General features: G+C 34.7%; 1 protein-coding gene across 1 annotated transcript in view; it reads left to right on the forward strand.

Annotated features, from left to right (window-relative positions):
* Window positions 1-13,968, forward strand: part of LOC145611454 (putative 3-deoxy-D-manno-octulosonic acid transferase, mitochondrial) — a 34,490-nt gene extending 20,522 nt beyond the window's left edge. The window contains exons 5-12 of the mRNA XM_081666787.1: window positions 296-415; window positions 491-569; window positions 1,217-1,333; window positions 5,154-5,251; window positions 6,508-6,598; window positions 11,002-11,121; window positions 11,481-11,551; window positions 13,566-13,968. Coding sequence (XP_081522913.1) covers window positions 296-415; window positions 491-569; window positions 1,217-1,333; window positions 5,154-5,251; window positions 6,508-6,598; window positions 11,002-11,121; window positions 11,481-11,551; window positions 13,566-13,739 — 870 coding nt within the window. The 3' untranslated portion in view covers window positions 13,740-13,968. The remainder of the gene's footprint in view (window positions 1-295; window positions 416-490; window positions 570-1,216; window positions 1,334-5,153; window positions 5,252-6,507; window positions 6,599-11,001; window positions 11,122-11,480; window positions 11,552-13,565) is intronic.
* The last annotated feature ends 201 nt before the right edge of the window (window positions 13,969-14,169 follow it).

Consider the following 14,169-nt stretch of genomic DNA (forward strand, 5'->3'; position numbering starts at 1 on the left):
TGATTAACGTTACGCATTGGCCTGCACGAAACTTTAAAGTAATTTCATATATCAAGGGTTTTAGTGTTAATATGTAGTAATTCTATGTGATAGTTCTACTGGTCCCTGTCCATGGGAAAGGAGAGGAGAGATGGGGGTATAGTTTCTGCTTGTGTTCATTTGCAAAAAAACAAAGATTAAACACAATTGGGAAACAAATTTAATTGCCCACATATGGTATCTTAGTTGATCATTATCTGGTGTTTACATGATGATGTCATTGAAATTTCAACTTTTTTTTTTTTTTTTTTCCCAGATGGCATTAGTTTTGCTAAATGCTCGAATGTCTGAAAGATCTTTCAAACATTGGTCTGCACCCGCAGTTCTTCCGCTAATTGCCTTGATGCTGTCGAAGTTTTCCTTGATCATGCCATTGGTATACCATCAAACTTTATGTTTAAAAACAACTTCCTGCTCTCATTTTATCTCTCAAGTTTAACTTTGTTCACAGAGCACGGCGGAGGCAATTCGCTTTCAGCTACTGCAAGCACCACCTTTTATAGTCAACATATCGGCTGACTTGAAATATTGTAAGAATACTCCTGCCTTGATTTACTGGATTATTTGTCTTAAGGTAAATTATCTGTGTTGATATATATATATATATGCAAGTCTTGTAATTTTTCTTTAGCATCCTTTTGTGTGCCACTGCTCAAGAGGTATATTGGAAGCTTCCAAATTAATTTACCTAGTCGTAACTCGTGAGTGTTTGTGTTTGTCTTTTTTTTTTTTCCCCTTCCTGTTTGCTTCCTGTTGGCCCCAAAGCTGTTGGGTGGGATGTGGGATGGGGGGGGGGGGGGGTTACCACAATAATTTTGCAATATAAAGAAAGTAGCAGAATTCTATGAAGCGGGCACTTAAATATGGGACAGGAGTGGTTATTTCCTTTTATGTGACGAATAAAAATGACGATTTATTTCATCATGTGCTTCTGACTAGAATGGAATAAATATTATAATTTGTAATAGATAAAAGGGGGCTATTTTAAGCTTTATTAGTGTTGATTGTGCATTTGTTAGGTGTTGGAGGAGTGGTTATTTTCCTTTTATGTGACGAATAAAAATGACGATTTATTTCAGCATGTGCTTCTGACTAAAATGGAATAAATATTATAATTTGTAATAGATAAAAGGGGGCTATTTTAAGGCTTTATTAGTGTTGATTGTGCATTTGTTAGGTGTTGGAGAAATCGCAACTTCAACTAATGCTTTGAAAGGCGTTGAACAGTTTTTGGCACAATTTAATCATAGGGAGGTTTGGATGGCTTCTTCGGTACATAAAGGTGAACATGAAGGTTGGTCAGAATTTTGACTTCATCTCATATTCATTGTATTTGTGATATTATTCCACCTTTTGGAATGACTTTAAAGTTTGAATCATTTGGAATGAACTAAAGTCCAACCCCTTCAATCCCCCCAACCAATGGCTAGTGCTCCTAAAACTTAGGCATCCATTAATACTAAGTTGGTTGAGAAGCATGGGGATGAAATGAACGTTTTTATAGTGGGCAAGTAACAAAACACAATTAGCTTAAAAAGTTAGTAATTATAGGAGGTGATTTAATTTAAACCTTGGAGAAAAAAAATGTTATGTAAGAATCCAATATTTTTATTTTCTAAAATTCCCTTTAAATTAATTTATCACTGTCTATAAAAAAAAAAAATACTACCTCCGTTACATATTTTTTGCAACTTTGGGGTAATATTTGTGAGATATAAAATATTCCAAAGTTGCAAAAAATATAAAACGGAGGTAGTATATACTTTATTGGCTAGCACAACCCCAAGCTAATTGAGAATATAACCACATGTCAATCTAACATGAATCCATCCTGAAATCTAACATGAATCAATCTAACATGGAGAATATGGTTTGAATATTATAAAGATAGTACTCCCTCCGTTTAATGAGTTAGGAAAAGTGGAAATGGTAGATCTTGCATGTGACTACTTTTGCTTTTAAAGAGAGGAGAGATAGAGAGTAGGGGATTTGTTTAAAATAATAGGCCCCCAAAAAGTGGAGTTTTAATGGATAAAAAATGAATAAAAGGTTGTCATAAAAGGAATTAAGTAAAAGTGAGTAGAATTTTTTTTTTTTTTTAATAGAAGTGAGTAGAACTTGGGAAAACAGAAGGAATATAAAAGTAATTTATAATTATAATATGAGCTTCTTATTTTGTGTTGTAGACGAAGTAATTTTAATTATTTAAATTTTGTGTCTTACTTCTGAGAAAGAAAATAAGTTAGTAAAAGTGGTTATTGAATGGTTCAGAATATGCTAAAATATTTCGGAAAAAGACAATAAAATAGGACAGTTTTACGGCAAAAAAAATAGAAACAAAAATTAAAAGGAATCCCAAGAATCGATCCTGGGATTTCCGCTTCATTGTACACTGCCTTTACCGGGGGTTCCTAATTTTTCAAGCCATGTGGCCGGTCACACCGCCCATGTTCAATATAATTCAAATGAATGATATTGATGCTACAAGCCAAACTCAAATATTCTCTAACATTCTCTGATGGATGAAACATATATCCTTAGTTATTGTACGATTTGTACCTCTTAATCATGTCGTGTGGTTGAATTGTCTTCTTCCATGTAAAAGTTACATGGTCATGTCCTGTAGTGACATACTTGTACAATTACTTCTCCACATATTTACAGTAACTCTCCCAATATTATGTGTGGGTTATATATAACACATGTCTTTAAATTATGTAACCACCAAACTATTATCTACCGCATTGATGGAATCCATATTTTGTGTACGATTATACTAGACGGTCAATATCATCAAAAGTAGTTCCCGTTAGAAATTTTTTTGGGAATTGTTTAAAATATTTTTCATCAATTAAACATGCCTACATGATCCATTCTTAGTGGGGATTTCATTGCAAATGAATTCATTAATGTCCCCAACATGTAGGCTTGAATATAGAATCATGATGGTTTGCAGTTTGAGCTGTCAAATTTCAAACCAAAACCGTTTAACCGACGAAACCAACCGACCCAAATGAGAACCGAACCGATTAGAAACATATTTTTTAAAAATCGAAATCCGACCCGAACCGTATTTAAGTAAACCCGAAACCGAGCCGATTTGAATAATGTTACGTATAAGAACTGAACCTATTAAGAAACCGAACCAGTGCTAAACCGAACTGAATTCAAACCGAATCAAAAAAGAACCGAACCGTTTCTAACCAGAAAACGTTTCCAACCCAAACCGTTTGAATCGAGGTTAAACATTTTACACCGAATCGTTAACAAACTGCAACCTGTTTGCACTGAATTGTTTATAAATCGAACCACTTAAAAACCATACCGTCTATAAATCAAAGTGTAATTTCGATGTCTCAAGAACTCATCAAATCATGATTATGACATATCAATTAGATGATTAAATAAGAAGCAACTAATAATCTGATAGTAAAACAATAATAATACATCAATACACTAAACTTTTATAATCTACTTGGTAATAAACTAGTAAGATGAGTATGACTAAACTTGAAAATAACATGATATGTATTTATAAAATCAATGAGAATTTGTATGTAATATGATGCCTAAATATGAAGTGATGAAGTCTTGGCTTAATAAAAGACTTGTTAACCAGTAAAAGGTAAGTAAGAGCTATCAAATTTCAAACCAAAATCGTTTAACTGCCCAAATCCAAACGACCCGATGAAAAACCGACTTTTTGAAGTTAAAAATTGTTCCGAACCATAATTTAAAAACACGAAATGGAACTGATCCGAATAACGTTTAACCGTATAAGATCTGAACCTGCTAACAAACCGAACCAGTTATAAACCGAACTAAAATAAAACTGAACCGAAAAAAGAACCGAACCGTTTTTAACTCCAAACCGTTTCCAACCCAGACTTTTTGAACCGATATAAAACCAGTCTGCAACGAACCGTTAACAATCCGCAACCAGTCTGCACCGAACCGTTTACAACCCGAACCGAAGTAAAACCACTCAAGAATAAACTGGAACCGAATCAAACTGATAATTAATTAAACCGAACTGAAACCGGCTGTAAGAAACTTGAACCGATTTCAAACTGACCCAATTTCAAACCGACCCGATTTCAAACCGAACCGAAACCGAACTGTCAAACCGATTTGACAGTACTATTTGCAGTGCATTTAATCCATCTAATGACTTGCATTTTTATGTTGCAAACATTGTTTGTATCGATTACTTGCATCCATGTCCATTTAATGTATACATTCACCATGAGAATAATTAATTAGTATGTTTTTGTTCTAACAAACATGAGACAAAAGTTATTAAAAATGTATATTAATTTATGTCTTTAATTTCATATCTCTAAATCTGGAGCAACTCATATATATTTTGTGAAAAAAATGTGAGGATAAAAAATTATAAATTTATGTAGTCTTAAACATTATATTGTTGAGCTAAAACATACTCCTAACTAACAATTTTGTGGTGGATCTTCATGACCCTTAAATTTATAAAAAGATTTAAGTGGTATTACCTGTGTAAAATCGAAGGATATTCTTAAAAGGCAATGACCTTTAAGTTTGACCTTAAAAGCAATGATCCGAAAACCCTAGTTAACAACTAATTCAAACCTTAACAAAGTTCTCTTCAACCAAAAGCTCAACAATCTAATTTTATCTATAATTGCTAACATTAAACAATATACAAAGTATGTAGGGAACATAAATCTAAATTAGTTAATTAACTAATGAATTAATGTAGCCCTATAATTAGTTAAGACACCGCAAAACTTAAACTAGACAATCCTAATATATTTTTTATTAAAAACTCACATGTAAAATTTCTCACTTTAGATTTAGGAATAAGCAATAAAGATAGTTATAAAAACGGGTTGTGAGTTGCAACAAATATGTATTGAAATTGGTTGATTAGCCTTGGAGGAATTGCATGGGAAATTGATTCAAACATGAGTTGAACTTGAAAGTTAAAATCAATACTCTTTTTAGTGAGCTTTTTTGTTGGTTTACTTATATTTAAATTTCCTTAACTACTTTCTACATGCATTTGAATTATATTTCTCCAAAAATGTCTTTTATCATAATTGTTTGTGTTAAGTCTTGTGACTTTTTGTTTTCAGTAATGCTTCGAGTTCATAAAACACTGGTCAAAAGCCACCCAAAATTGTTAACTGTTATCGTGCCTCGACATCCACATCATGGGTTAGACTTTTCCAAGGTGGAGTATTTATCTATGTGTAATTCTCTATCCTCCTATTACTTGTGGTTGTTTTATGTGACCACTTCGATTGGACCATGAATTTCAAGAAGTGCCCAACTCTTGTAATTTTCACATGGATAATATAAGACACTTGAAACATTGCATTATGTAAATATTATTTTCTTATATAAATCTAATTCTATATTTTATAAGGAAAATTTTGTCAAAAACCACCTACTTAAAAGACATTTTTGTGAAAAACCACCCACAATAAAAAAAAAAAAAAATGTTGCAAAAAACCACCCCAAACTAAAAAAAATGTTGTAAAAAGCCACCCACTGCCAGAAACAGGTTGCTGACCATATTTGCCGACGTTGACCGCCCTACCATGGCGTTGACCACCCGCCCCATCCCCTTAAAAACCCCTAGCTCACCGAAAAACATCCGACCGCCCTTCCCCCCTCCCCCTCATAAACCCCTAAAATTCACTTGAAAACAATGAAAAACCCTAGACCACCACCGGTAAATGTGGTCGGAGTGATTTTCGAAGTGGAGGGGGGAGTGAATATTAGGGGTTTTCAAGGGGGAGTGAATGTTAGGGGTTTTCGAGGGGGATTGAATGTTAGGGGTTTTCGAGGGGGAGGGGGAGGGGGAAGGGCGGCCATACTTTTAGGGTGAATTGTAGGGGTTTTCTAGGGGTGTGGAGTGTGGTCAACGCCGGGGGAGGATGGTCAACGACCTGTTTTCGGCAGTGGGTGGCTTTTTGCAACATTTTTTAATTTGGATGGTGTTTTACAACATTTTTTTATTGTGGGTGTTTTTCACAAAAAAGTGTTTTTGATGGGTGTTTTTTTACAAAATTTCTATTTTATAATGCACTACTCCACTACTTATTGTCCCGCCAAAAAACGGATTAACATAAGCTTTATTGGGGATCAAACATCATTGACTTTTCATCCAGCATTATCATGGTTGAGAATGAAAATTTTTCTTATGTCTGTTGTCATTTTTGAATTGCATCCATCACCTATTGTAATCTTTGAATTGCATCCATCACCTATTTAGACTGATTAACATTTGTTGGTTTTAAATATAAAGGTTTAATTGTTGAGCTTAGTATTTTTATAGTTTGACTGATTCAATCCTTTGCTTTCTCAAATTGCATACCTATACAAGGTTTCAAATTTTGATCGATATTTGCGGAGTTGATTATCCTTCTGAGGTGTATCTACGTCTTTTATCTAATAATATACCGTTGCTTCAATCATGTGCAGGCATCAAAGAAATTATGGTTAACAGTAGCTTTGAGGTCTGATGGTGGTAAACTTACATCAGCAACAAATATTTATGTGGCTAATACATTAGGTGAACACTTGCTCTCGCTTTTCCTGCTAGTTTTGTCAAAGTGATAGTGCTTCAAACTTACCCTAGAAGTTACATTTGCAGTCCTCAGTCCCTCCCCCCCACCCCCCAACTCTGATCTCAACTTCAAACGAAAAAATCACATTAATACATTTTTTGTTAAGACTTACATTTTTTGTTAAGACTTTTGATGCATCTTCACTAGCCAACTGGATCCTGTAAACCTTAGTTATAGACAATGAAGGGAATTATGCATTCGGTGTGGAGCAAATTTGGAAAGTCATAGTCTATCATGTAAATCACTTACCAAAAAAAAAAAAAAAAAAAGTAGTACTTAAATTTAAAGTTTTTCAGTTTTTCCAAGGGTTGTCAAGCCACTATCATCCACATAATCACATATGTCCTGTACAGCTATACTTGAATACATGCAATCATCGAACTTTTTTGTTGGAATCACCTAAATCAGGTCATTTATAGGTGATTTGAGTGTTTGTAAATTTCTTGTGTTGAATTTATTGAAAAAAGGAAAATGATATTCAATTCATTAGAGTAATTAATCGAAATACAACAATCCACATTTGAGAGGTGGATTCTCTTCCAAGCTACTTTTCTCTACAAAAATTTCCAATGACTTATCACTAAATTATGCTATACTTTTATTTCATTTCCCACACATACCTCCATACTCTCAACTTTTGAAATCTCACTCTAGCTCCAATGATATCCTTGATAACATTATCATAATTAACACTGATTATGATGTAGATTCCCTTTGTTTCTGCTGATCACATTATCATAACTAACTCTGATTGTGAGTTAGATTCCTTTTTTTTATCCTTGAGTCTCCTCTTTGCATAAGTGAATTAGGTGCTTAGGTTGATTTGTTGCACTTCACCCACAGTATTAGATGACCTCTAACTCCAAAGGATATAAAACCAACTTTTGTTGGAACTTTCTGGCTTAATTTAGGGTAAGGATGTCAATGGGGCGGGGTGGGGCAGATGTTAGCATTCACATCCCCATCCCCATCCCCGCGGCGGGTCTTAATTTCATCCCCATCCCCGCCCCGGCGGGTACAATTTCAAAACCATCCCCACTCCATCCCCCACTTAGATATCCACCCCTATCCACCCCCACCTAATCCCTGCCAAAGACCTGCCTAATCCCCACCCAAGACCTGCCTAATCCCCACCCAAGACCCACCTAATCTCCACCTTTCAAATACACATCCTACATAATTAATATAGATTATATTAAAAAAAAAATCATTCTTAATATTACACATTTTTTTGTATATTAATATAAGTGTATTACAAAGTATTATTAATTAATATTTTATTTTACATAAATATTTTATAAAATAGTATAAAAGTATATAATTTTGTTTTAAAAGATCTATAGATGTGGGTACAAGGTGGGGATGGGGTGGATACGAAGTGGGGCGGGGATGGGGCGAGTACAACCTAAAATCCACCCCCGCCCCATCACTCATGGCGGGTATGGTTTTCATCCCCATCCCCGCCCCACCACCCGCCAAACCGAGACCCATCCCCGCCCCGCCGGGGACATCCCTAGTTTAGGGTGTTTGCCTCCACTTACCCTTATTCTTAAAAGGCTTCAATATGTTGTCCTTACTCCTTATTTACTAATTACCATGAAATCATGAATAAACTTGCATGTGTTACAATAATTGTGCATGAAATTTATGATTCAATCCTACTTTTATTGATTTATGCTTATTATGTTGTCATATATTTATTTTGTTTGCAATAAAAGACATATATTATGATATAGCTCAATGGTTAAGGTTCTAATGCTTAAACTTGAGATCAAGAGTTCAAAACCATGTTTGCCTACTGTAGTAGTTGAGAGCATGGTACAACTATCTTATGTTAATTAAGTCTTTCTCAATCCATTAAGTGTTCAACCTACATAGAAGTCTTCCCCTTAAAGTGTAATAGTGAGGTCCGTGACCTTTAATCTATCACCCACTCGTAAGGGGGAATTGAAAAGACATCAAGATTTATGGCAACAAGTAGCAAGCTAGTTACTTCTATATGCATTGGGCAATGTACAATCATGCAAACATAAAAACATATAGTACGTTTGTTTTATATTATGTGCAACATTTACAAAAAGTGGTTGTTACACATTGTGTAAAACAAATGTTTTCTTTCCTTTTTAAGTTGTCATTTCTCTCTATCTTTCTCCTCATCATATGTATCATTATCAACACCTACTAGGAGTCCGTGCAAGCTCATTTGTTACACATAATATGAAACAGAGTTAGTAAAATTGTATCTAAAGAACATAAAGCACACAAATTTACAAGAGGAATTGAAAAACCTATTTAATATAAATTTGTTTGATCCTCCATTGGTCTCACTGTGCCACATTTCAAAATCACCTAAGATCACATCTCCTCCATGCTTATTAAATGGGTCTGATCTCAGTGTTACTATAAGATGCCCCTTGGGAAACAATAGCAACATCCTCTCAAGCTTCTTTTCTACAACCTTTTTTGATTGAATTAGGGCCTAGGTTGATCCGTTGCACTTTACCCATAGTATAATACCATTTCCCATCTTCTACATAAATAGAAATGCAACCTCCTAGTCGTGCTATTATACCATTTCCCTCTTTCTCGTAAATGGAAATGTAGCCTGCTGAATCTAGCTTTAATTCTTTTTGTACAAAGCATACTTAAGATATTTAATGGTTAAAATCTGCTAATTATCTTTCCTCTATTAGTCTATCTTGATTGTTGAATTCCTAGATCAGTTTTGCACCTACAAATTAGAGCTAATGTAACACCGGCAAAACCATAAACATTGCACACGTGCATGACTTACTTCTTTTGTTCTTCCACTCAAGTTCCTTGACTATGATAGTATTGGACATTTTCCTTTATGGTGAGTGTAAAATTTTTATGACTTACGGTTGGGATGGGAATGAGTGGGATTGTCCCATAGTTGAGATGATTCACTTCCTTTATTTGTCCTTACAAATAACAAAAATTGTAAATGGTAACTTTTATTTGAGAATCACTGGATTCTACTCGAACATCTTTGCTGGTGAGTTGTGATCATGATCATCGTAAGGTTGTCTTAAACTTAAACATTTTGCTTTTGGGTGATTTTGATCTCCTTTTTTGAATAAGTGAAGCAACTTCTTGCTTATTTTTGTTCTAAACCTAAAATCCCCAAACTTTGCTTCCCATAAGCTAAATTTTTGTCAAACATTTTTCTTTGTTTGAAATAATGAAATCACGGTAAAATAGAATCAAAGGAATATTTGTCAATCTTCATTGAACTTTCAAGATTCCCTAGTTCCCTCATCACTTTACAGGTTTGTTTTATATTATGGAAAAGTTATACTTGATTTCATTGATTGGTTCATTCTTACACTGAGGAGAATGATACCCATGCTTGGTAAAGATTAATAATTCTAAGAGCAGATCATAAGCAATTTAATAAGTGTTTGAAAGATGTAACAAATACTTCTTTTCTTAAAAGGTGTTACACTTTGACTGTCACATAGTTTTAGGTAGTTTAATTTATCCTAATATAATAAGATCTAAGTGGGTAGTTGGGTGTAATGGATTCAAGCTCATAATCAAGATCTAACAAAGAAAATAATAAGAGTTAGGAAGGAAAGATTGAGTCTTAAATTAAGCTTAAGCCAAAAGGTTTCTTACAACGGTAGCTTAAGGCTACCACTCTCCAAAAAGTCACTTGAGGTCAAAACTCTCCTAGGAGGTAGCTCATAATTGGCTTGCCTATTCCTTACCCCTCTTTCTCTCTCTCTCTCTCTCTCTCTCTCTCTCTCTCTCTCTACATGGTTCAAACCCTTGGATAATTTTAGACTGAGCTTTTGCTTCATGTGCACAAGTGGCCACTCTTATTTCATTGCATATTTTCCCTTATTATACTAATGCCCCTCCCCTAGGTCGTTCATTACATTGGGGTATTAAAAAGCTATAAGAATAAATAGTGAAGGTAATAGCTTATTTAAAAGTAAGGGATGTGAGGAGTGAAAAAAATTTAGTAGTTGTAGGTATGTTTGGGGACCATGAGAGAAGAGAGAGATAGTATTATAAGGTAGGAGTTTGCCAAAAAAAAGAGGAACTGTAACACTTAAAAAAAACGGCCGCATTTTGAAAGTAGAACACTTTTAAAAACGGAGGGTATAGACACTTTCTCCATAGCTTGCAGTTTTTGCATGTCCTTTTGTGATTACGACCATGATGTTGACCATTTCACTGTTGAAATTACCTTCCAAAGCTTGTTGATGTAGTCCAATATGTTCTCATAAAAAGGAAAAGTTTCTTTGCTTACAGCTGAGACTAGAGGGGTGTCACTCTGTCAGTAAATTTATATTTGTTTTCGAAATGATTGATTTTGCAGGTGAACTAAGAGAGCTTTATAGGTTGATGCCCATTTCGGTTATTGGGGGGTCTTTCTTACCAACTTCATCTGGTCATAATATTGCAGAAGCCATGGCAGCTGGATCTGCAGTTATCACAGGTTGATTCTGCTGTTGGTTACCCTATAGTGTCATGACATGTTTTCACAAATTGCAAAATAATTTGATTAGTATACTTTATTTCGCAAAAAAATATTGTTTGAGTCGGAATATGTGACTCATGATTCACCAGATTATGCGTCAAATTCTTGACAAACAAGGTTTTTGGGACATAGACAGTTGTTTTAGACTTTTAGCTACATCAGAGAAGCTTAAAAGTCCAGAAGCTATCCGAGTATCTGGGCCATAACAGTGTCAGTGTAATGTGGGATACCTTCTAACTATAATAAGTAATTAATTTCATTACTTGAAAAAAAGAACTCTTATTTCTGTGATTAAAGCATTTGTATTCTAAATCCAGGTCCTCATGTTGGTCACTTCTCACACATGGTATCAGCAATGCAGAGCTTCAATCCTCTGTCCATTCTACAGGTGTGTGTAACAAACTTGTTAGTTGCTCTGTGTCTCTTGAAAAATTTATGTTTATTGGCTGATGGCTAGAATTTATGATCATTTAAGGTGTGTGCAACATACTTTGTATCACTGTGTTACAGTGTTAATTCTCCAATTAGATCTAAGAGAAGCTAATTGAGGTCAGATATTGACTTCATGTGACTGGTTATCCCCGAAAAACAGAATAATCTTATTTGTAGCTTTTCATTGGATGAGCTTAATTTTTTTGTTATTTATTCAGCCTTATGATTGTTGGTTTTTTGTCTATTAATTGGTTACTATAAGTCTCTCAAATGGTAAAGATCAATGGATTAGGAAGATTTATACTGATTTATACTCCCTGTGTACCGTATTGTTTATCCCGTTGAGTTTGCCCATACTACAACCCACTACATTTTGACCCACCACATCTCTCTGTCATCAACTCCTCCGAGCCAAAAATTTAAAATTAACTTCGCCCCAATGGAGCAAATAAAAGGGGCAGAGGAAGTAAAAAGTAACTGGAATGTGTACAGAAATGGGTTACCCCTTCAATTATACAGGTTTTAGTGACGGACATAGCTTTGGGAGAAACAGAGAAAAATTGCAGACATTGGAAGTGTGTTTTATTTCCTAATGTATCCAGTCAGGGCTACATTGTCTTTAAAAATGAATGACTTCCACTTTAGTTATTGTCCAAGTTGGTTGGTCTATTGCGTAAATGTAGACTTTTATATGCACACTGTTTTTCAAAGAGCAGAACAAGGAAGCATAATTTGGGATTCCACAAGTTGACTATGCTTATCAACCTCAACCACTATATCCAATTATAGAGTTTTCCACAAAACATTTACGCTTTGTTTGGATAGAAAACAAGGAAGGAAAGGAAGGGGAGGGATAGAAGAGGAAGGGAAGAGAGAAGAAAGGGATGGGGAGGTGAGTTCCATTGTCCCTCCAAATCTCTGCAATTTTGGAGGGATTATGCTTATTAAAGAGAGAGGGATAAGAATCCTTCCCTCTCCACTCCCTTCCTTCCCCCAATCCTTCACCCAAACAAGAGAGTTTGTCCCCCTCTCTTTCTCTTCCTTTCTTTTCCTTCCATTTCCTTCTATCCAAATAAAGTGTTACATTTTGTTCATGAGCAATGAAGGGTGGAAGAAGTAATGAAATGAATCAATATCTATTAGATATTTGGTGTATGGCATGAATGAAGGGTTTTATAAACACTGTTTTTCAAAGAGCAGATTAAGGAAGAATTATATTGGATTCTATATACTACATATTTGTTATGCTTATCAACCTCAATCACTAAATGCAATTATTAGAGTTTTCCACTAAAACCTTTACAATTTATTCATGGACAATGAAGGGTGGAAGGAGTAATGAAATGAATCAATATCTGTTAGTTGTTTGTGTCTATCATTTTTTATCATTCAGCTTAATCTTACTAAAATTGCATTAAGCTATTGGACCTATCTTCATTAGGACAATTCCTGCACTGCCTCGATCAATTATGCATTGAGAAATCTATACCGATGCATAATGCCCCATTCAATCTCAGATGAAGTATCTATAATTATGCATTGAGGGAAAAAAAAAATGATATCAGCATGATTGATGTAGAGACAGGTTAAATGAGAGCAATTGAAATTTGAAATACTTATTTTATCTTGTGTATTTCATAGGTTAAATAGCTTGTCTTTCCAGTACATGATTGCATTCTTCTATCATTAGTACTGTCCTGACTCCTTTCTTTTCTCAATATATTCATTAGGAAGCTCACTAACTGATGTGAAGAAAATTATACCTGAGTTGAACGTTGCCAAGGGAAAATAGATCGGCTTAGGTTATCAAGATATTATTTTGTTTTGATGTCAATTATATAATTTCAGAAAAATTGATTTCTTGACGTTCCGAACTCTTTACATCTCAATCTTTTTAAAGCTTATTATGACGTCCACCCTTTTGAACCTACGATTGTAAAAGCTCGCTCATCTCTCATTGTCTTATGCAGGTTTCTGGAGAAGCAGAGCTAATAAAATCCCTCCATGAACTCCTAAGTGATCCCCTTAAATTGGAAGCTCGGCAGACAGCTGCAAAACAAGCATTTCATGCACTATCTTTTGGGATCCTCTCACGTGTGTGGATACAACTTGATTGGTTCATTCTTAAAAGGCTTCCTGTTTGAGCTGGAAATCTAAAAAGATATGTAAATATTCAATTCGAAGGAAGTTTCTGCATTCAAAAGATACAAAGTTTCTACAGTTGAGTATTTTGTTCTTACTGAAACAAAGATATGTAAATATTGTAGTATTTTTGTCCTCTCACGTTTTGCTTCTCATTATAATCTATGTTACTCGTACTCTTCATTTCACCTCAAATAGCCGTGTCGGACCCTCGACACTCGTATATGGTAGGACACTTAGACACTACATTAGCTATAAAAATCACAATTTTAAAACAACACTTCTATGAGTTTATAGGCTGGTTAAATTAGGTAATCACAAGTGTTGTGAGGTACTGTATAGACCACCTTTGGTGCCTTGTTTTTTAGAACCTCCACCATGGTTACCTCCACTATTACATAGAATCTTAAGCCCTTGCGCCTAGAGACTCAA

Source organism: Chenopodium album, chromosome 3, assembly GCF_948465745.1.
Source record: "Chenopodium album chromosome 3, dcCheAlbu1.1, whole genome shotgun sequence".
Classification (NCBI taxonomy): Eukaryota; Viridiplantae; Streptophyta; class Magnoliopsida; order Caryophyllales; family Amaranthaceae; genus Chenopodium; species Chenopodium album.